The sequence below is a fragment of the Ambystoma mexicanum genome, chromosome 6p, assembly GCF_040938575.1.
Source record: "Ambystoma mexicanum isolate Mex_15411 chromosome 6p, UKY_AmexF1_1, whole genome shotgun sequence".
In the NCBI taxonomy this organism is placed as follows: Eukaryota; Metazoa; Chordata; class Amphibia; order Caudata; family Ambystomatidae; genus Ambystoma; species Ambystoma mexicanum.
The window spans coordinates 600460456-600483757 of NC_090935.1; the positions used below are offsets into that span (position 1 = coordinate 600460456).

The window sequence follows — 23302 nt, forward strand, 5'->3', positions numbered from 1 at the left end:
TTTGCTGCTGCTGCTGCTGGAGAGTGCCAGGGGACAGGATCACCAGGAACAAGTGCATTGTTGTTGAGCCGGGCCCGTGCTCCAGGAAGATCCCGAGGACCCTCACGAAGCAGGACGACCCAAGCCTGAGCCACCTCAGAATGCTGGACCCCAGAAGCAAGGGAGGCCCACAAGGTGTCCAAGAACCGTGGTGGTGCTATTTGCCGGTAGCTGAAACTGCGAAGTGCTGCTGATCTGAAGTAAGCCCATTGCTGCCACCGACTTTCGAACTGAGGAACTGTAGGACTGCAACCAGAACAGAAGGCAGCTGGATCCTTTTTCTTCAGACCTAAGGCACCGTCTTAACTAGGGGCACTTGCCTCGTGTTGCCTGCAGCTTGCTCCCACTGGAGACCTGCAGTAGCTGCCTTTTGCAGAGTTGCTTGCATCTTTGCTTTTCACAAGCCTTACAGTGGGACAGGAAGAGACACGCGCAGACGTTCGCCGCTCAGCTCCATGCAATGCCCCCGTGGGGTCCAGGTGAGCGTAACACAGGGTGGCTGACCTTTCCGGACAGTCAGCCGGCCAATCACTACAGAGTACATGTGGGTCTCCTATGAAACAAAGCCCAGGGAGTTTCAGGCACCTCCCTCACTTCCTGCCCACCCCAGACACCCTGGAGCCAGAGGCAGGCTTCACTTGTGAATCCCACCAAAGGCAAAGTGAACAATGGGACCAAACCTGGTTTGGCGCACAGAGTAAATCTCAAGAAGGACCTTTCCACAAAGAAATGGCAAAAAAAAGACGACCAGAGCCATTTTGACACAAATGGCTCCCTTGGGTGCTTTACTGCAGCTGCGAACGCAGCCCGTGGTAAATGAACACCACGGAAGTTAAAACGAAACCACCGCCACCAGTCTTTCAGTGAGAAAAGGGTAACAAAAATGTTACATGAGAAGCTAGACAAAAGTGGATACTAGGTAACCCCTCTAGCACCCTATTGTAAGATAGTGTGTGCTGGGTCTAGAAAGTTACAAATGTAAGTAAAGCCAATTTCACTTTACTGCTCTTGTCAGAATTGAAATAATATTATATCTCTTATCGCATTGTTTGAATGTGTGTTGGCCTACGCCAAGTTGTCTAAAACATTGTGTAAAATAGATTCTGCAGCAAGGTCTTGACCTTAATGTACTGTGTAAATCGCCATCTTGGATTTAGCCGCCATTTTAGGTTCTCTTGCAATGTGGAAGTCACCCTGAACACCAAAATGGAGGCCGAATGACATTTCGAGTGGGATTCTGGCTGTTGTGACCTCCGCACACATGAATAAATAATATGCCTGCAGGCCACTTGTTGGGGTCGCGAACTGAGACCTTGTCCTATCCCTGACCTATGTGTAAATGAACAACTGTATCAGCGAAACTGATCGAAATGCATACATTATGGGATAGACCTGGCAAGGAACCCTAGGCCTGGTCCTAAGAATGGTTAACCCGCGAGGGGGTTGGTCAGTGCAGGATAAAGAGTATAAAAACATGAGTATCCCAATGTACGGTCTCTCACACTAACGCAGTGAACTCTCGTTGAAAGTTCGTTCTGTTACTCTGAGAGCCGAATAGCTATCCGTTTGTCAATTGACTTTTTGGTAATTGTTGTAGCTTTTGAATAAAGCACTTTGTATGTCCTTTGTAACCTGTGTTGGTGTGTTTCTTTTGGGCTTCCCGGCCTCATATCAATTTCTTTGTTTTCACACTCTGAGGAACAGTAGTTTATCCCAGAGAAGGTATTTAAACCTTTGGGAAATCTCAAAGACCTCCCTGGGACACTGCACTGAAGGTGCTGTGTGACAATGTAAAAGATGATGCTTATGGAGTTTGCCAGGCTCCATAACCAAAGTACAGAAATCACATTAAAATACATGAGAGAGTGGAAAAGGGTCTCACTCTCTCCAGGATAAAAGAAATCAAGTCCTCAAAATCCAGCAACGTTGCTGGGGGTCTCTAAGGTAGAGGGAATTAGCACATTTCTGAGAATTCTCCCTAACAGTTGGGTTAAGGGTTACCGAGTGAACACCTTTGAAGGAATGAGAAATCTGTTTTTGTTAGAATCTATTTTTGATGCCAGTTCTCCTGAGCTACGACAGCACTTGGCTGACTCAAACGAGATTGATCACAAAAAGTTAGCAAGGGCTGCCGACTTGTGGGTTGCCAACAGGGCCACTCACAAGGACTCTGAGCCAATCACAAGAAGGATGAGGGGAAGCAGCACAAGAAAGAGGGGAAAAGAGAATTCTAATTCCAACCATCCAAAAGAGGGCCACAAACAAAATAAGGGTATATTCCAAGGGAAACCCAAGCCTAGTGAACCCTCTGGTGTTAAACCAGAGGGAGGTCAGCAGAAACACCTATTCCAGAGAGCATTTGGTAAATGCTATGCATGTGGGTCTACTGACCATGTGTAAGGGTAATCATTCAGAGGTCCACACTGCCTCCTTAGCCTTCATCCCTGAGGGTGAAGCTCATATGGCAAGTGGTAACTTTCAACTATTGGCTGAAGACCCCATTGGAGTCTCGGCCAGTGTTTCTTTATGGTCCCTTGGTCTGTGGGAATAGCAGAATGTGCATGTGTACAACTAACACAAAAGAATATAACAAGGACAGTGTACTTGTAAATGGTCAGGAGACTCCAGCCATTAGGGACACAGGGCAAGCATTACAGTGGTTGATGAAAGTTTCTACAAACTTGAGGATGTTGCCAAGGCACCCAAAGGTCCCACTAAACTTGCAGGAAGCCCCATCCAAATGGTTCCCCTACTGCCAGCTGTCAACCAGTGCAATAATATGACTTTTAGAATACCTGTCAGTGTACAGAATTAGGTGCCTGGGAGAGTCCTGTTGTGGAATGACGTAAAGACTGTGGAGTTGTATCAAGCACCCCCAGGCCTACCAGTAAAAGGAAGCAGGAGCAAACAAGATTGGCGAGAGAGGCAACTTTGGAAGACTCTCAGTGGGAGGTTACAGAGATTCCTAGAACCCCCAGTCCACAGGAGGAACACCCTTCTTATTCCAGGCCAAAGAAAGAGAAAAAGGGGAAACCCAAGGCCTCAGGAAGAAAGAAAAGTATAATACCTGAACCTGTTCTAAGGACAAAGACATCCCGAGAGGACAGTCCAAGGTCACCCCAGTGACCCCTCCCCCAGCGGAGGATGGGTGAGAGGATGAACTAAACTCAGAAGAGTCAGCTACTGGTGAAACAGAGCTGGTGGAGAACCTTCCCTGTGTTGGAGATCTGGATCCGAAAGACCAACCTGAACTGCAACCTTTACTTGCAGAAGGTAGACCCCCTAGGGCAGACTTCAGCAGAGGTCAAAGAAAGTGTCCCTCTCTTGACAGCTTCGCAGCTGGAAGAACAAGCACCAGGGAACCATAGGCTTTACTGGGAGGATGGCCTCCTCTAAAGTGAACCTACTGAGTCCACCCCAGGAGATTAGAGAAGACTTGTAGTGCCCCGGGAGGTGAGACACCAGTTTACAGTTAGCCTATAAGATTCCTCTGGCAGGTCACCTAAATTTTAAGAAGAGAGGCTATCTCTGTAGATACATTCTTTAAGAGCGGTCACACTTGTCAGACTTCTGGCACGAGTGGAGCCAAGAGCGTGGCACCTGTAGTGCCTCTCCCAGTGGTGCGAATTTCTTTTGAGAGGGTGGGGGATTGACATTGTTGGTCCCCTAGACCCTCCAACTTCTTCAGGCAACCAATTTATAATGGTTTTGGTAGAACATGCTTCCAGATATCCTGAAGCCATTCTTATGAGGACTGCTACTGCTCGGGCAGTGGCTAAGGCCCGCCGTGATATGTTTACCAGGGTTGGTTTTCCTAAGGAGGTCATCTCTGACAGGGGGTCACATTTTATGTCCCACTACATGCAGACCATGTGGAAAAACTGTGGAGTGACCTACAGGTTCTCAACAGCCTACCATCCCCAAACCGGTGGGTTGGTGGAGAGGTTCAACAGAACTATGAAGAGCATGATGGGTGCTTTAGAGGAACCCCTTAGAAGACATTGGGACTTTCTACTGCCATGTCTTCTCCTTGCTTATAGAAAAGTCCCTCAAGAAGGGGTTGGTTTCAGCCCCTTTGAGCTGCTCTATGGTCATCCAGTTAAAGGTCCTTTGGCCCTAATCAAGGAATGGTTGGAGAAAGCGCTCCTTCCCTCAAGCCAGTGAGAGTCACTGACTATGTGCTAGTTCTCCAAAGGAGAATGGCACTGAAGAGGACATAAACTTCTGATAACTTGAAAGCAGGTCAGGCTCTGGTCAAACATGACCAGAAGGCCAACATGGTGGAGTTTACTCCAGACAAGATTGTTCTAGTTATGGTACTAGGCAGATTGCCTTACAGGACAAATGGTTTGGAGCCTTCAAGGTTGTGGGCAAACTTTGTGAGGCCAATTATTTAGTGGACTTGGGCAATCCCAAGGTGGACCCTAGGGTCTATCACACTAACCGTCTGAACTGTTTCCGGACCAGAACTCGGAGCTTTGCTTCTAGCATCTGATCAAGAGGAGGAGCAGAGTGATCCTCTCCCCGATCTCCTTAGGGGACAACCTTCAGATGAGAAAATTGAAGGAATAAAACTCTCTTCAGATCTGACTCTGCAACAGGAGGGGTGCATAGCTTTGTTAAATCAGTTTGCCTCCCTGTTCTCACTGACACCAGGCTTGGCCCCTTGGGGCCAGCATGATATTCTCACTGGTGACAGACTCCCTGTCAAAAGCAGGGGTTACAAGATGCCAGACCATGAAGAAGTCAAGAAGGTGCTTGATCTTGGGGTAATAGAGCCATCTACAAGTCCATGGGCTAGTCCAGTTGTACTAGTACCAAATGCAGGAACCAAGAAATGGAGATTCTGTGTGGACTATAGAGCTCTTAATCTAAGCACCACGACTGATGCACATCCGTTACCTAGGACGGATGAGCTGGTGGACAAACTTGGTTCAGCCAAGTTCCTCTGTATGTTTGACCTAACCTCATGCTATTGGCAAATAGCTCTGACAGACCATGCCAAGGAGAAAACTGCATTTTCTACGCCAGGAGGCAGTCCTCTACTAGTTTATGGTTATGCTTTTTGGACTAAAAAAAAGAAATCCTCCTGCTACATTCCAAGGGTGGTGAATCAAGTTCTGAATGGGATGGAGGACCTCTGCATGGTATGCTTGGAAGACATTGCAGTGTTCAGCCCCACTTGGGAAGAGCATCTTGACCACTTGGATATGTTTTGCAGGCTCTTGAACAGGCCCATCTGGCCATAAAGGCTAGACATCTCTGAAATTGGTCAGAGCAAAGTGGTCTACCTTGGACATGAGGTAGGAGGCAGTGAAATAAGGACATTTCCTAGCAACGTACAAACTGTACAAGATTGGGCCAGCCCTACTACTCAAACCCAAGTGAAAGCCTTTCTAGGTCTCACTGGTTACTATAGGAACTTCATTGAGAACTATGGGACCATAGCTTCTCCCTTGAATGTGATCTCCTCACCCAAATTCCCCAAGAAGGTCCGGCGGAATGAGGGGTGCACTCAAGCCTTTGAAGGACTGACAAAAGCCCTTTGTCAAGCTCCAGCCTTGAGAGCTCCTGACTACAACCAATCCTTCATTGTACAGGCAGATGCTTCTAATACAGGGATACGTGCATTTCTGAGTCAGCTGGATGGGAAAGGCAGGGAACATCCTATCTGCTTCATCAGAAGGAAACTGAAGGACCATGAGACAAGGTCGGCAACTATTGAACATGAATGTTTTGCCATGCCATTGGGTGGTCTCTGAAGACGTTTAGACCATACTTGTATGGATCTATTTTTGTAATTCAGACAGACCACCAACCCTTGAGATGGTTAATGCAGATGAAGGGGGAGAATCCTAAATTGTTATGGTGGTCAATCAGCCTCCAGGGGTTCGATTTCACCATAGAACAGAGGTCAGGATGTAATCACCAAAATGCTGATGGTCTCTCCAGAAAGTATGACCAACCGGATTAGGAGATTCATTCAGGAGTGGATTAAATCCTCCTGTCCCTTAGTCTGGGGGGGGGACGATTGTTAGGGAGAGTTCTCATTTCTGTGCCAATTCCCTTCTACCTTAGAGACCCCCGGCTCTTTTGCTGCCATTTAGGACTTTTCATTTTTATCTTAGAGTGAGGCCTTTTTCTCACTCTCTCATGTATTTTTGATTTGGACTCTGTGTTTCTGTGACTTTGGAGTCTGACAAACTCCACAGGCATCACCTTTTGTATTGTGATATGGTATCGCTATGATATGTCATGTATAACGCACTTTAATACCTAGAGGTTTCTAATCGCGGGCCCAGGGATCGAATCTGTGTTGCTCCATGTTGTCTTGCCTCCAAAGCGAGCACGTTGCCACTGAGCTATCCTCCCGAGACTGTACCTTCAGTGCAGTGTCACAGAGAAGTCCTTTGGATTTCTCTTAAGGTTTAAATATCTCACTACATTTAATGGCTGGTGGCAGTGGTTTAATTTTCTTACCATTGTGAGTTTTTACAGCAGACTGAATCCTCAACTGCAGTATTGCTCCCATGGGTACCCATTTAAAACAGCCTCAGTCTTCTTTTTTCGCCATTTCTTGCTTGTGAGGTCTTTCTTCAGTTTTATTCTGCGTGCCAAACCAGGTCTGGTCCCCTTGTTAGTTGTTTCTTTGGCGGGCTTTAGTGCCGAAACCTGCCTCTGGCTCCAGCATGTCTGGCAGGGCAGGAAGCGAGGGAGGTTCCCTAAAATCTCTTTGCTTTGTCTCCTAGGTTACAGGAATGCACCCAAAGATGATTGGCTGGCTGTCCTTGGTGGACAGCCACACTGCTGTGTGAGTGACAGCTAGGCTGCGAATGAATGGGAGAAACCTGCATAAAAGGCGAAGTCTCTTGGAGAGAAGGCAGAGTCGACAACTGGATGAAGGAACCGAAGAAGAAACTAGAAGAGAAGCTTGATGCACCCTGCTGGACTGTTGGTTTTCCCGGTTAAACCCTACTGCAGTGCTGAAGCTCCAGATTTTGTACGACTAGAGAAGCCCGGAACGGATAACTTCTTCCCTTGGGTTGGTGGGACCAAATGACCCAAAGACGAACTTGACTGGAACCCCTCTCCCTGCTGGCTGTACTTCTTTGCTGCTGCTGGAACAGAGTGCCAGGGGACAGGAACGAGTGCATCGTTTTTAAGCCGGACAAAAGAGTGCTGGACCCCTGAAACAAGGGAAGCCCACAAGGTGTCCAAGAACCATGGTGGTTCTACGTGCTGGTAGCTGAAACCGCGAAGTGCCGCTGATCCGAAGTAAGCCCATTGCCGCCGCCAACTTTCGAACTGCAGTGCAGGAGTCCTCCAGAAGCTCTCCCTCTTGTCCCCATGATGGAAGCCCAGGAACTGCAGGACTGCAACCAGAACGGAAGCCAGCTGGATCCTTTTTCTTTAGACCTAAGCTACTGTCTTAACTAGGGGTACTTACCGCTTGTTGCCTGTAGCTTGCTTGCTCTCACTGGAGACCTGCAGTAGCTGCCTTTTGCAGAGTTGCTTGCAGCTTTGCTTTTCACAAGCCCTACAGCTTGCAGCCCAACAGTGATTCTGTCCTACAAACTCTTATATAACATTGTGAAAGACTTTTGTGCTATCTTCAAGAAGTGCCTCAGCTCCCCTAGACTTTGTTCAATTGACATTGGCTGTACTGGCTCCCTGCAGACTCTTCTGCCCCCTGATTGTGTTTTTAACTGTCCCTCCTAGGTGGTACAGAATGTACTTGTACTGCTGGAAAAGGGTTAGCCTATACTGCATTGGGGGATTGTACAGCACTTACCTGTTCAGAGAACTTTTTAACCTCTGTTTTCTACCCTAACCTTTTCCGTTTTCCACAACCTCAGTATTGCATTAAGTGTTAAAGTGATATATCAATGTCCACAGTGTCCTAGCAATTGAAGTCACCCTGGGGTGTTCGAAGTGTGTGCGTGTGACATCCCAAAAGGGTATCTACTTACTTAACTGAAAAAAGTGTATTTTTGAAGTGTATTTTATTGTTGAACATTGTCCTTTCTAAAGAAGGCTTGTTTTAAAACTGACTGTTAAATTAATAAATAATTATTTTACTAGAAACCCTTGAGTATAAGTTATTTGAATACTTGCTGTGAATCTCTATGGTGCATCTCTACAGCTCACAATTACCCCTCTTGAGATAAGTCTGGCTGCTCAGTCACTCTACCAAGTCGTGTAGTACAGACCTGTACCAATAGATGGGTACGTATTGCCAAGAGGACAAGGCTGGTGTAGTCTCCCACAGGTTTACTACGTACAATCTTGCCTAACACCTCCATTCATGCAGATACCCCCAGCCCAACATGCTCCAATCAAAACCCAGATTCCCAACCCCAGACACTGACTTGCATGCCACATACTTCCCCACCATCCCTCCTTTCTCTTTAAACACATGCTGCACATTCACATGCTACCAATCATCCCACCAGGCCCAAGTGCCAATCCGCCCCTCCAAGCCCAGCCACAACCATGCCTCCCTCCGGACTTGCATGCCCAACCCCTCCATGCCCCCACTCACAAGTAGATACCCCAGCCCTACATGTCCACATTCACAATCGGATGCCCCATTTCTCCTTCCAAACACACGTTCCAGATTCAAATGCCCCCTCCCTCCAGACCCACAAGACACCAACATCCGTCCCTCCATAACTACACCAAGATGTTCCACCTCTCCAGAGCCAAACCCAGGATTCACCTCTACCTCCAGACTCTCACACAGATGGCGCCATCCACTCTGTCTCTAGACCCACACCCGGATTACCCAATCCCTTCAACACCAACATGCTCCCACCTCTCCTATAGATCAACTTTCTTCTTTCCAGACATAGCCCATCCCCACCCAGATGCCCCCTTCCTTCCCACCAGAGTGCTCCAGCCCTCACTTAGACTCACATGCCCCATTATATGCTCTATCCCACCCACAACAGGATGCCCAATCCTACCCTCCAGACCAACAGATGCCCCACACCTCACAAAAATCCACCATCAGTCCCTCCACACAGCAAGATGTCCCCATCCTGCCCTCCAGACCCACTTTGCCCCATCCCTCTCCCAGACCCACACCAATGTGACCCCAATAACCCCTCCCAGACCCACACCAATGTGCCCCCATCCCTCCCCAGATCCACACCAATGGGCCTGTCCCTCCCATCAAACCCACACCAAAGTGCCCCATCCCCTCCCTCCAGACTCACACCAAGATGCCCCATTCCTCCCCAAACCCACGAATGTGCTCCCCTACCTCCCCCAGACCAATGTGCCCGTCCCTTCCATCAAAGCCACATTAAACACCAATGTGCCCCATCCCTCCCCCAGACCCACACCAATGTGCCTCCCTCCACTGCTTCCAGAGCCACACCAAAAGGCCCCATCCCACCCTCCATATGCAGACGTCCTCATCCCACCCACACCAAGATGCCCCATCTCACCCTCCCAACCCACACCTAGATGCCCCATACCGATTCCAGACCAACACCAGTGTGCCCCATCCATCCGTTGCAGACCCCACCAAGACAGCCCCATCATGCCCTCCAGACCCACACCTAGATGAACCATCCCTCCCCAGACCCACAATGTGCCCCATCCCTACACCAAGATACCCCATCCCACACTCCCAACCCATCTCCCCCTCCAGACCCACACCCATGTCCCCATCCCTCCCCCAAACCCACACCAATGTCCCCATCCCTACCCCAAGCCCACACCAATGTGTGCCATCCATCCCTCCAAACCCATATCAATGTGCCCCCATCCCTCCCCCAAACCCACTCCAATGTGTGCCATCCATCCCTCCACACACATCAATGTGCCCCCATCCCTCCCCCCAGACCCACATCAATGTGCCCCCATCCCTACCCCCAGACCCACATCAATGTGCCCCTATCCCTCCCCAAGACCCACATCAATGTGGCCCATCCCTCTCCAGGACCCACATCAACTATACCCTCCTCCAGACCCACACCAGTGTCCCTATCCCTTCCTCCAGATCCACAGCAAAGGAGCAACTCAGACCCCAAGATGCTCATCCCTCCCTCTAGACCAATACCATCATGCCCCATCCTCCCTTCACATAGCAGTAGGCCCCACCCCCCTTGCACACCCACACCAAGAAGCCCATGTGGCTCTCCCGAACCACAGAGATAGCCCCACCCGACCCCCTCTAAAACCACCCATCCCAAACACTCATCAAACACAAAATTACCCTATTAGCCCCCTTTGATCAGTCACATCACCATCCACTGTCCCTGCACTGTCCCCTTTCTTAGCCCTCCATACCTTTCACGATGAATAGGCAAATGTTTTAAAGTAAAAGAAATGTTCTGCTCCCCGGTCCCCATCTGGTGCATAGCTCTTGATGGTGGCCCACCTCCGGTCACCGGGGCGGGCCACAGACCATGTCGGGAGCACCCAACACGGCAACGGAACACTGCATCCTCGCAGTGTCCACGCAGCCAGGATCACCCTGCGGCACCCGGATCACCGTGGTCAGGACCTCCAGGCTGGGGGGCACCCCAGCAATCGGGGCAACAGCCCTGGGGGCACCCAGGCAATGTCGCCAGCTAGGTTGCGGTCACGCGGCAATCCATTCACACAAAGACCATGCAGACACGAGTTACTGCTTCCTGGGGCTCTGCTGCACTGCTGTCCGTGTTCCAGCAGAGCCTCTTATTAAAGGAGCGTCATGACACAGTCATGACGCTCACGTCAAATAAACCACTAGACCAACACACAACATCCCTCCTTTATTATAACAAAAAAAAACACCACCCACTGCAAACAAACAGCGACCCTCGGCAGGGTCTAACTTGGTGCATTCTAGTCCGAGCACCCATTGGGCTCCTACATCATCACTGCAAACATTGGGTGCATTCCAGTCCGAGCACCCCTTAATAGCTACTAGAAATTTAAACGTTTAACACGGCAAACAGGTGTGTTCCAGTGCGCACACCATGGGGCCCAACGGCAGGCCCTTTGATGTCAGATGATCCTGGGATCGAAAAGGCCACTGGCGCTGCTGCAAGACAGGAAGAATCTTCCTCCTCTCCGACATCATAATGTATCCCTCTGGGACCCTCCGCCACCTGGACAGCCGCGGCTCACTCCCTCCCGATGTCCCCGCCCTGCTGGCTAGAGTTGGTGCGAGGCACACCCGTGCAAAGTGATCTACTTTTCCGCACCTTCCACAGATGTGTCCTTTCGCCGGGCAGTCCTGCGGGTGTGGAAGATCCCACCCGCACTGATGACATATTGTGGCATTGGGGTCTCTCCTTGGGCAGTCTCCCCTCCTCATCAGTTTTCCTCCACTTGCCGACAGCTGCCACGTCCTCAAGCTTGACCTGCTGCATGGGAGCCTCTAGCTTGAGGCGATGTCTGGATGAGTCCATGACTGAGGCCCGCACATCCGCCAGTTCCTGGGCCCCGCCGAGGTCTAGTATTCGATCGAGGGTCAGCGTCGGGTCTCTCGGGACTTGTTTGCATAGCTTCGAGGAGCTGCAGCCGTAGATGATCTGCGCTCTGATCTCATCCCCCTCAAAGTTTCCCAGGCTGCAGGGCAGTGCAATGCCACGCAGCTTCCCATGGAACGCATGGAGGCTCTCCCCCTTCCTCCTGCCTCGCACACCTCATTCTAAACCGTTCATAGTCCCTGTTGACCATGGGTCGGAAGTACTCATTCAGGGCTGCAATGGATGCACCATATGACTGATCTCTGGGCCTCAATGTCTTGAATAGCCTCTGAACAACCAGTCCGGCGTAGTACAGGAGTGTTGGGCGCTTCGCTGCATCTTTGATCTCCATCGCTTCAAAGTATAACTCCAGGTTTTCTTCTCAGGCTGTCCACCGGGGTCCCAAACTGGCGGGCGAGGCCATCACGTCAAAGTGGTGCAGTGGCGCAAACTGTCCTCGACATATGTCCTCATTGTCATCCTCTGTCATGGTGACTACTGGTCGGGCACACTACTTGGCTGCAAGACATAGGTCTTTGGGTGCCTATCCCTTTTTGGACGTCTTGGAGGGCGCACAAGCGCTCCTTGGGGAGCCACTACCCTTGTGATTTTGTAATTGGTTGGTGTGGATGACGCACACATTGCTCCTTGCTCCTCCTCTGCCGAGATCCCAGAGGGCGCACAAGCACTCCAGGTGGAGACGCTACCCATAGGGCCTGGGCAGGTAGAGAACTCAGGGGGTTTGAAGACACCCCTCTTTTCCCCTTTTCAAATGATGTCCGTTATTCTGGGGCTATTGCTTGACCCTGTTCTGGCCCGCCTGGCCAGCCTCGAGATCCACTTTTGAAAGACCGAGAAAAATCATTCCTTTCTTCTGCTTTACTGGGCCAGAGTATTAATGGGCCTTCCTTCTTTGTGCCCCCAAGCCTGCCCCGGATATTCACAGCAGCGGCCTGGGTGTTGGACTCCTCCTCCCCTTCTCTGCGGGTGAGGTGGAGTGATGGCCCCGCCCCCTTTCTTTGTTGGCCTGCCGCTGGGCCCACTGGGGGCCACGACCCTTTTCTCTGTTGGCCCGCTGCTGGGCCTCGCCGTGCACTGGAGAAGAACACTTTTTTCCAGTCCCCGGGTGTTGATGCTCTCCCCTTCACTGTGGAGCACGGCAGGCTCTTCACCACTGCGGCCCGTGTACGGGAGCGTCTCACCCCTTCCCAGTGGGCAAGATGGAGTGATGGCTCCGCCCCGAGGAGCTTCCTTTGTTCTGGGGCTAGCTGTGCTGGGGCCACTCCCCTTTTTCAGGGCGATCTCTGGTATCCCCTCTGCCCGGGGATTCTTATGAATGTTTTTCGCCCTGCCGTATAGTTCTTTCACCGCCAGGCCCGGGTCTTTCTTCAGGGCTACGACGGTCCTCTGCCGCTGCGGGCACCAGGCGACCTGTGCCGCTCGACAGCGCCAGATCCCTGGGCCACCCGCCATGCGGCAAACACCCACCACGTGGGCTCCTCGCCCCCTTGCAAAGTGGCTGAAACACCTTGCAGGGCCCACACACCGAGGTGCGCTGGGAAGCGAGACCTCCTCATCGCCAATGTTGGTGGCCCACCTCCGGTCACCGGGGCGGGCCACGGACCATGTCGGGAGGACCTGACACAGCAACGGAACACTGCGTCCTCACAGTGTCCACGCAGCCAGGATCACCCAGCAGCACCGGGATCACTGGGGTCAGGTACCTCCAGGCTGGGGTGCACCCCAGCAATCGGAGCGACAGCCCTGGTGGCACCCAGGCAATGTCACCAGGTAGGTGCCATCATGCAGCAACCCATTCACACAAAGACCACGCAGACACGAGTTGCCGCTTCCTGAGGCTCTGCTGCAATGTCTTTGGCGTGTCAGCAGAGCCTCTTTTATTAAAAGAGCATCATGACACAGTCACGACACTCACGTCAAATAAACTACTAGACCAACACACATCTCTCAACTCACACGCTTTTGGCGGGTGTCAGTCGCCTTGTAAAGAGCTTAGTCACCCACCAAGTCTCCTGCACGGCCATTCATTTCAATGGGCTCTCCGGTGCCGAAAACAAAATCTGGTGTTTTTCATCCGCCTTTGCGACACAAATCTTGAGAGCTACGCTGCGTTCACGGTATCCCGAAGAAAACTAAAGTTGTAATCTCAGCCACCCAAGAGCACACATTTCTGCTGTTCTTCCAGCCGGAGCCTTCGAGGTTCCCGCTCAGAATAATGACAATGAAGAAAAACGAGGTCGGACAAACGTTCCCGGTATCCCGAATAAAATGCCCACCTCAACCGCAAGACAAAAGCGCGCAGATTGCGGTTGCACTCCCCGCACACTAAAATTGCTCACGAAAATCAACACGATGACTTTGGAAGTCACGTGGAGAAGAGTAGGCGACTAGGGCAGGCGTCGGTAGGGTCCGTTTCTCGGATTGCACTAGACACTACTGTTCTGCTTCCTCCATGTTTCTCTTCGTAAGCACGTAGACGTCCTACTTGTAAACGTCAAGACGATTTCACGGCCTTTCAGAAATACGTGTTACGTCATAATATAGTAAAGGCATTTTAGAAAACATCGGCAAACTTTTAAACAAACACACAATGCTATTGGGTCTCATAAGGACTTTAAAAGTGTGTTTCGCTTGATAATGAAAGCAACATAAGGCCTCCCTTTACCAAACGCTCCTTTTTAGTTTCCAGGCAGCGTCAGGTCAGTACATGCGATCCAGCTCTTGTAGTGAATTTTATATGCATTTCTTTTAGCATCCATTAATTTAGATCGTTCTTCTCTCCTTTGTTGTTAAATTGCCTGTAAGAGGAGCTCTGAGGCTGCGGCTGTAATTCGTTGTATTGTACTGAGCACATGTTGACGTTAAAAATTGTAAGTACGTGACTTTCTAAACCTATGTTTTTGAAATTGTACAGGGTGACCTGTTGTTGTTGGTATAGTAGACCCGCTGCCTCGAAGCTCATTTACAGTACAGTTCAGGCTCTGGGATGCTCGCAGAGGCAGTAACTGTTGTGCAACTGCTACACAGACGGTGCTCTGGTTTAAGTGAACATCTATAATACTGCGCCAGCTAATGATTGCAGACGTGTACTGTCTGCAGGTCCAGTGCCTACTCTGAATGGCTGCAGATTGTAATTGTTTAGTTGTAGAGCGCTTATACACAAGTGTAGTGCTTCAAGGCGGGAAAGGACTACAGTCGTACATTTTTTTTCTATTTTTATTCTTTAATTTTTTTAAAACTTTTACATGTGGAATCTTGGCCAGGTTCTCGTCCCTCCCTGGAGCGTTTGGACTTCAGCACACCTTTTTTATGTGAATACAAGCTGTCCTCCAGTATCTCAGCTTAAAAGGATACTAATTTGCCCTTTCAACTGAACCCGTCACCTTGAAGTAATATTAAAAATGGATGGTGATTACATTATAGTAGACATGTATTTTTGTGTAACTGGCTTTTTTCCTGGTGAGAGAAACCTCCCTGCGTTTGACCGTTATGCTGCGTTTTACTCAAACCAATTTGTTCAATATGCATTTGTAGTATAATCTGCCATTCAGGGCATCTCTTGATTGAGACCCCCCACTAGGAGAGACCACAGCCCGTTGATAGTTTTTGTTTTAAACATTACATGAGCTGCAGTCAGCATTTTTGGATTTAACACCAACACCTGCACACAAAGCACATTTTCATGTAAACTATTGTAAACCATTTGTGCCCAGGAACGTCAGTGCAACATCGCAATGTGATTTCACGGTCAATTGCAATTTCAAACTTGATATTTCAATAACGATTTATTATTTCCTCCTCGCATCATTCCTGCATACAGCCTCCAGATCTGGGTGATCAATTAATGTTTTACGTTTTAGGCTATCCTTTTCCTTAGGCAGAAGTTATACTTCTCCATTTTAGTTTTTATTGTAAAAGGGGTTGCATGTACATACAAAAAACCCATAGGTAACCGCAATTCATCCTTTTGTAATTTCAGTATTGCATGCATAATGCAATAACCTCCTTGTTCTGTTGTATAAGGAGCTGTCTATATCCAAAAGGAATCCAGCCTATGCTGAAATCAGAATTGCCTCCTTTTTTCTTTTAGTTCATATGTGCCAATGCGACCGGTATAAAATGTGGTGCCATTCTTCACACAAATTCACAGCTGCTTGTGATCTGAATTCTGGACCCAGACGCCTATAATCGTGGGGCATCTATTGTTGTAAATCTGCTCCAGTTGAGCGCACCAATCCTAGGAGAAACAGCTAATCTCAGACATATATCACTGAGTAATAATCCCACCCCCCACCCCAGAGTATAATCGAACCTGTGTATGAGTTTGAAGTTATGCAGATTGTATTTATTCAACAGCATGGGGTCTGGCATGGATTCACGTGCTCGTGAATAGTCCCTGTTGTCAGGCCGGGAATCCTTGGTAACAGTTTCACTTTCACTTACAAACTGTATTTCTCCTCTAGACCAATTTCTGTACGCTGGGTCATACTGCCCCGCCAGTGACAGTCCTCTCCCTAATCCCCTCCTCTGGCAGCCCTTTTCCGATTTTTACTGCACGTTCAAGTGTTGGTAGTCCTCCAGTTTTGCTCCATGAGCTATTCTGTTTTTTCGTGCTTTTTTGACAGAAAAAGTTCTAGTTTTTGTCAAAGAGCCTGTGTGCTCTTCTCTCCATCCGTCGACAAACGGGGATCTGTTGGTTGGTGAATTTCAGCGCCCCCCTCAAGGGCAAGGATCGTTGAATTTTCATCAAAGTTTTCAGAAGGCCATCGGGCCCACTCTGCACCTCCACCCATGACAGAGGAGCAAGAAGGAAGTTCCCTTTTCAAACTCTACACCAGATGCGGACTGCGGAACCGGTTTTTGGAGGACTTAACACCGTCAATGCCTCTACTGCCTTCGCCTGGACCACAAAGGAGATTGCGAGATCTGCCTCGGCTACTCCAAGAGAACGATGAAGGATCAACACAGTAGACTGGCGGCATGGCTAAGCGCCAAGGCATCTACCCCATGCCCCAAGCAGGGCCATGGCTAACCCAGTACCGGCCGGTCTGAGGGGCAGGCAAAGTCCTTTGAGGGCACCCCATCCGTGGGGGGGTCACTGTGCAAGTGGGTCCTGCGAAGGGCAAGGCGCGAGCATCGTACCCATCTGCCTCCATCGCCAGCCAGAGATGCAGCGACTCCTCAAAAAGGAAGCTTCAACCCTGCTAAAATGCAGGAGAAACCCGAGAAGCCCAGGACTGAGCAAAAGGCGGCAGACTTGCCCAACAAGGCCTAAGCGCAGGAGAAATCCTTGTCGACTGAGCTGGTGGCTGCTGCTCTCCGAAGGCCCAAGGAGCTGACCCCCTGAAAGGAGACTCTACTGCGCCCAGGGTGTCCCTACCTCTGAGGCGGCAAGCCTCAGCTGGGGCGACGGCAAAGCTGGCGGCACGCCAGAGAAGAGGATGCCGTCTCTGAGCCTGGGTCTGACCCCTCTGGGTGCAAAAAGGGGGTCGGGGGCGATTAAGCCACAGGCTGTGCCCCAGGCCATGGAAGTTTCGTCCACGGACAACGAGGTCCTGGAGTCCCTGCACACGGTCCACGAGGATGTGGATGAGGACGGCGGCGCAGGGCCTAGTGTTCTGACCATGCTAGCTCAGCCGTGGGATGTATCCCTGGACATAACCTACACACGTTGGTGTCAGAAATCCAGAAAAGGATGCTTCAGACTCCGGCCCTGGATCAGCCTCTGGCGAAAAAGAGGAAGCGTCATTCGACGCCCCTGTATCTACATCCACACCCGCGTCAAGTGCCCTCTTCCCCGCTGGACACTGGGACGGGCACTGCGCCGACTGATGACGCCACGGCAGGCCGATCTCCGCAACCAATGGCGTCCCCACCAGATGAAGTGGATCATTCCAAGCCATGGTCGCCAAAGCTTCAGAACTTTTCCAGCTTACACCAGAGGAAACCATCACCTCTGCTGGATTGGGCCTGGATCTCACCTACCCTCCTGGCCAAACAGCCTTATCTGACTTTCCACGAGTCCAGGGTGGTGCTGCAGACGCACCCCTATTTTATACCAACGTTCTGCTGGAATTCTACCTCAACAAACCTTTAAGTGTTACCAGTTTTTTTTCCTAAACCTTCGTCACGGGCTGAGAGGGCCTTGCACTCGCAGGATGTTGCTCATGCCCTGAAGTTTTAAGTGGCATGCACAAATAGTTATCAGAAAATGTTTCAACTGCTTGTGAGCTTTGGTCCTGTGAACCATGGAAAGGTATTGTCCAGTGGCTCTCCGGCTCCATCATGCACTGTCATTGGTTGGTGAACCAACCGCTGCCCGGCCATCCGAGAGCCCACAGAGATCGATGTGATGACGGCGTTCCTGTCTGGTGTGCCCCTGCTGGACATCTGCTGGGCTGCGTGAAGGTCCACGCACACCTTCACAAGATTCTACTGTGTCCACAGATGCCAAGGAGGAGTCCAGAGTCGGCCAAGCGGTGCTGCGCAGCCTGTTCCAAAGGTAAGGGTGATTGCTTCTGTTGAGCCTTGCCACCTCCCGTGGTTGTGTAATGTTGTATTGCTATGTATTCTTTATTCGTGAGCATGTGAATCCATGCCAGACCCCGCTGGACAAGTAACAAGTTACTTACCTGTAACTATTCTGGCATGGACATGCAAACCCTCCCTCCTACCGCTCTGTGGCTCTTCTTGGTCATACTGCCACTTTACGCGCTTTCCAAATCTGAAGATGGCTGCCAGAGGAGGGACTTAGAGAGAGGACTGTCATTGGCTGGGGGCAGTATGACCCAGAGTTCAGTAATTGATTTAGAGGAGGAATACAGTTTTCTTTTACCCAGGATTCCCGGCATGACGGGGAAAATTCATGAGCATGTGAATCCATGCCAGACCCATGCTGGAGTTACAGGTGAGTAACTTGTTCCTTACAAATCAGTTTATTGGAATGTTAACTGTGGCTTTGGGCAATTGCTCTTAACAAGTATTCTTTCCATCTCGGCAGCGATGTAGCAGTAGGACACTTACTGTTCCAAAAATGTTTGTATTAATAAGAAATTGCCCCTCGCAATACATTTTTTGCCCCTAAAAAAATTAAACTCCTGATGCTTAGAAACACATTTACATATATAATCATTGACTTTTTTTTCAGGGAGCATCATTAAGTAGAGTTGTATGCCAATATAAGATCAGAATTGCTAGTAGATTTGTGGAAGTTCACTTCCATTTTTTTGCTGAAAAACATCTCCTGCATGCAAATACAAAGAAATGTGGGAAGCTCATATCAGTCTTATACAGCTTTGATCCTATTTTACATTGAGTGTCCGTTGAATAATTGCAGACTAGCGAGGGCCAATCCAACCTCTAAGACATGGCTATCTAGAGCATGTCTAGCAACTAAATAGCTGGAGCACAAAATGCGTATGAGAATTTGGGGTGCATGGTCCTTGTTATGGCATTTATACTACCTATCCCTACAGAAGGCGGGTCAATGGCTTTAGATCAATAGACCAGTTTTCCTTCTATAACCCCCGAGATGCAATCCGCTTCTTGGTGTTCTTATGCACATTGCCACGTATGTAGTCTTACTCAGTGCTCCATATGGATTTTACTCCCAGTTTTAAGAATTGGCGAGTAAATTAAATTTCATGAGTAAAAATGAGTTTCTTCCTTCGCAAGAGAGTAAATGTGTCTTGACAACGATCCAATTTGTGCGTAAAATTAAAACTGTGTTCAAAAACATTAGTGACAAAAACTTGTTGATGCCTACTATCCAGCTTCATCTTCATTATACATACACCAAAACTCTAAGAACTACTACAGATGCCAGCTAGTTACATCATTAATCAAGTCCCTCACTCTACCAGCATCACCTCTCTGCCTCTCGGCCTACTGTTGCTGCCTGGCAATACCTACTTGAGAGCCACTCCATGTTTTTGCTCCATCTCTCCTTCCTTTTGCTACTCTTTCCCCGGTCTCTGCCTCTCACTCTTGCTATGCCACGTTTTGAGGTCTGTTGCTCTGTCACGCTTCCTCTCCCATCTCTGCATTCTATTATTGCTTATTTCCCTCCTACATTGTTCTGTACTGGTTGCTATAACCCCTCTTCCTCGCTCATGTCATTATTCTGGCTAAATGTGTTTTTTCATTTTCTCTGTTGTTGCTACTCCTTTTGATTATCTTTCTTGCACTACCTCTTATATTATTGGCTTGCCTTCCTCTGATCAGGATTTTCTATCTGCTGTTCTGTGTTTTCTTATTTTACGGTCTCTGTCTCTTTTGCTCGGCTTCTATCCCTCACTCCTATTGTGTGTCCTATTACTTACCTCCGTTTCCCTTCTCACTTTCTTCGTTGCACTCTTATGTAGCTCATTGGTCTCGCTCTTCCTGTTGCTCGAAGTCCTATTTTGAATTGTCTAGCAAGTTCTTTGTTCTCGCGGCCTCTCCCTCCACCCCTCACTTTGTTCTGTTGTATTGCTTTGATTCAGAGTTGCTATTTCTCTCCTTTTTGTCTTTTGACATAGCACTAATATATATTTAAAAAGCTGAAAATGCCTTTAACATAGGGGTGGCCGGTGTGTGTGTGTGTGTGTGTGTTGTCTGAGCCCTGGTGAGACGGCATATGTGATAACTGCCGTTTTTATTGCGACCACCAAAAATACAGATTTTATTTAAATAAAATCGACACCCCTTTCAGTATATATATTACACACACGGAGACCCCCTGCTACCTCCTACATTCATATTGTACCCATCACCTCGTGTGTGTGTGTGTGTGTATGTATATGTGTGTGTATATATATATATATATATATATATATATATATATATATATATATATATATATATAGTGAAAAAAAGATATATATGGCACTCCCCCGTTCTTCAGAGAATTACCAGGAAACCAGTTTCTTGTAGAAAAGTATCTTCTTTATTGAACAGACCATGCACACCACATGACTGTCACTAAAATCCACATAAATCGTGGTGCTCCATATTATATGGGGGAAAAAATGACGTGTTTTGCGGTTACCTCACCGCTTGATCACAGCAAGTGATCCACACCCAATGCTGTTTAAAAATACCCCATGTGACAGGAAGTTCAACATAGAAAGAAGACTAAGTGGCTAACTGATTTTGGTTCGGCCATCTTGGAACAGGTTAAATAACTTAGTTTTTGTGTCACATTTTTTTCCTCTCTCATATATGGACCCACTAAGTGTATTAAAATGTATATAAGATATATAAAAGAATATCATGCATTGTTTAGCACTTGCGTAAAACCGATGTTTAAAGTGGCACATGCATCCAAAATTGCCCCACCTCCATGTGGTGACAGGGGCTCATTCCATGTGCAAAATCCTGCAATATTAAAGTCCAATGTGTCGACATCAAGTGCATGGTGCTAGCTGTTAAAGTATATGTTCGAAATAAAAAAAAACATTTTCAGTGATCGCCGTAAAAAGGGCGCAGTAATTGTATGATCCTGATGAGAGATGTGTGTTATGAATCGGTGTGTGTTCGGAACATTTAGTAGTCCTTTTGATGAGTCGAAAGCCAAGTCGGCTCTGTTAAAATTGAATCTGATGCAGATGCATCAGCTCACCCAGCAACAGGATTTGAACTAACAGTTTACACGATGATCTCTGCAGCAGGGTTATTGACCAACTGAGCTACCTTCCCCAACAGGCTGACTTGGAAAGCACACAAGGTTAGGGCACTGGCAGTTCTGTGTGAGGCTTGCCTTACATAACTGGCTTGTCGAAATGTCTTAGCCTCTTTGGACTATCCTACATGAGTCAGTAGATTCATAATGAGGCTTTGAAATTGAGTTTTGTTAGTGGGACTCAGTAAAGTGACAGGGGAGAAGCAGAAGTTTTGAAAAGCGCAAGGCAGGGTAGGAGGGATTGAAGTATGACAGCATTGCCATCGTCCCACACTGTCCGCCAGTGTGGCTCACACCAGCTTAGAAGGGTAGTGGAAAGGATCTACGTGAAAATATGAATTTTTATTTTTTACTGCAAGGTCGAAAATCTTGCATGTAAAACACATTTTCCGTATTTTTAAAGAAGGGGAGACAGCTCGCAACACACCTCCTCCACACCCACCCACTTTATTAATTACCCCTACCTAACGCCCCTCCCCATCTATTTTTTGGGAGACATTTTTGGTTTTTCATGCAATTGTTTTCTACATCGCAGTAATGGCAATCGGGAATTTTGTAGTGAAACCTGCGGGAAGAACTCACTGTTCTTGCTCAGTACTTTCAGCCCGCGGCTGAAAAAACACCTGTTCGTGCTTTGCCATTACAGCAGCTCTTTTAAGAAATTCAGGTACTGTCCCAAAACATAGCAGTCCTGCTAAGACACGTGGGCATGATGCAGCCTTGCTGTGAATAATTGGCACTGTACCATGACGGGCGTATCGCAGCTCTGCTGATAAATTAGGCTACTTTGCCTGAATATATAGCAGTCTTGTTCAGAGTTACCTGTAAATCTGTGCCACTGAACATATATACAGCACTGCTTGTACCTGCAGCGGTGGGCGGGTGGTCAGAAAGGGAGTTCAGACTACATGCCCAGTTTTTTTCTTGCTCTCCAAGACAATCAACTCTGTACAAAGCCCTTTCATGCATGCACATGCACACAGACAAATACAATCTTAAGACTAAATGAAACACATCTTCATATAGAACACAAAGCTTTTCCTTCTCACAAATGCCAAAAAACGTCTTGCTGGGAGGCTCTTGTAAAACTTCGAGACATCAAACGCAATTGATGTGCTTCTGTGATGAAAAGAAAACAAGGAGATGCCCATGATGCTGCAAGTGCGCTGCCTCTATTAAAGCTGATCAAAACAGGAAAATGAAGCAGAAATGCAGCGCTAGTTTAAGACCATTGTTGTTTTACACAATACTACAAATGTCCTAGAGCAATGCGAAAAACATGATGATGATTCAAAATGCTTCAATAACACTGTAACCTACAAAATGCAGGCAGTTGAACAAAGTGAACACAACACAAATTCCCTTCTACATTACTCAAAGTATTATCTTGTTAGAATTATTAACAGTGTTAACAAAAATAGACCAGCACTCATCCCAGTTGCTGCTTTCAAGGAACTGTGTCAATTGCTAAAGTAAATGTTGGTTTTCAAGCTGCTGCTGTCCAGCCTGTCTCCAGTGACCTCCAAGATTTATGGGGGTGCTGCTATAAATGGCCTGTGTAAGCTGTACACAAGGAAGAATGAAAAGGGCCGCATTGACTAGATTTCTGTGCGTAAAAAGGCCTAATGCGCACCTTATCTGGAGGGCTGGTTTTACTCAATGTTAAGCTTATACACCCTGGCATGGTCCTGATTATAATGTGTTTTAATATTTAGTTTCTATCCTGATAGCCTGCTGTAAGGTGTGCCAAAGGACTGGGGGTTCGCACCACAAAATTGCAGCTTAGTAGAATACGCAGGCCACATCGAATCCTCCGCCGGCAATGACAGAGGCCGCCACCATGGTGAAAGTTAGACCTGTTCCAATTTTTTTTTTAATTTGGTTAGTTGATAACATCAACCTTTTCAAATTGTAACAAAAGTTTGCATTCATATTACAACATACATGTAAATCACATCTGAAAAGAGACAACACATTTTACATTTCATATCTTATGTAAAAACCTGCTCCTAAACCTGCTCAATACAGCAAATAATATTCTCCAATAGTTTCTCAATGTATTCAAGCAGTATATTCCTCAACCATCCTTCTTACTTAATGACTCTAGGTCTTG

The 23302-nt window shown here is 48.2% G+C and overlaps 1 protein-coding gene across 5 annotated transcripts in view; it reads left to right on the forward strand.

Moving 5' to 3' along the window:
* Positions 1–14093: 14093 nt before the first annotated feature.
* Positions 14094–23302, forward strand: part of SDHAF1 (succinate dehydrogenase complex assembly factor 1) — a 172136-nt gene continuing 162927 nt past the window's right edge. For 2 of the 5 annotated variants that reach the window (XR_011280651.1, XM_069627443.1), the window contains exon 1: positions 14094–14227. Coding sequence is in view for 1 of the 5 variants with exons in the window: in XM_069627437.1 (XP_069483538.1) it covers positions 14381–14402 (22 nt within the window). In the remaining 4 variants the exon portion in view is untranslated. Of the gene's footprint in view, positions 14403–23302 lie in introns of all 5 variants that reach the window. The other 3 variants (XM_069627442.1, XM_069627440.1, XM_069627437.1) reach the window with 3 other exon arrangements.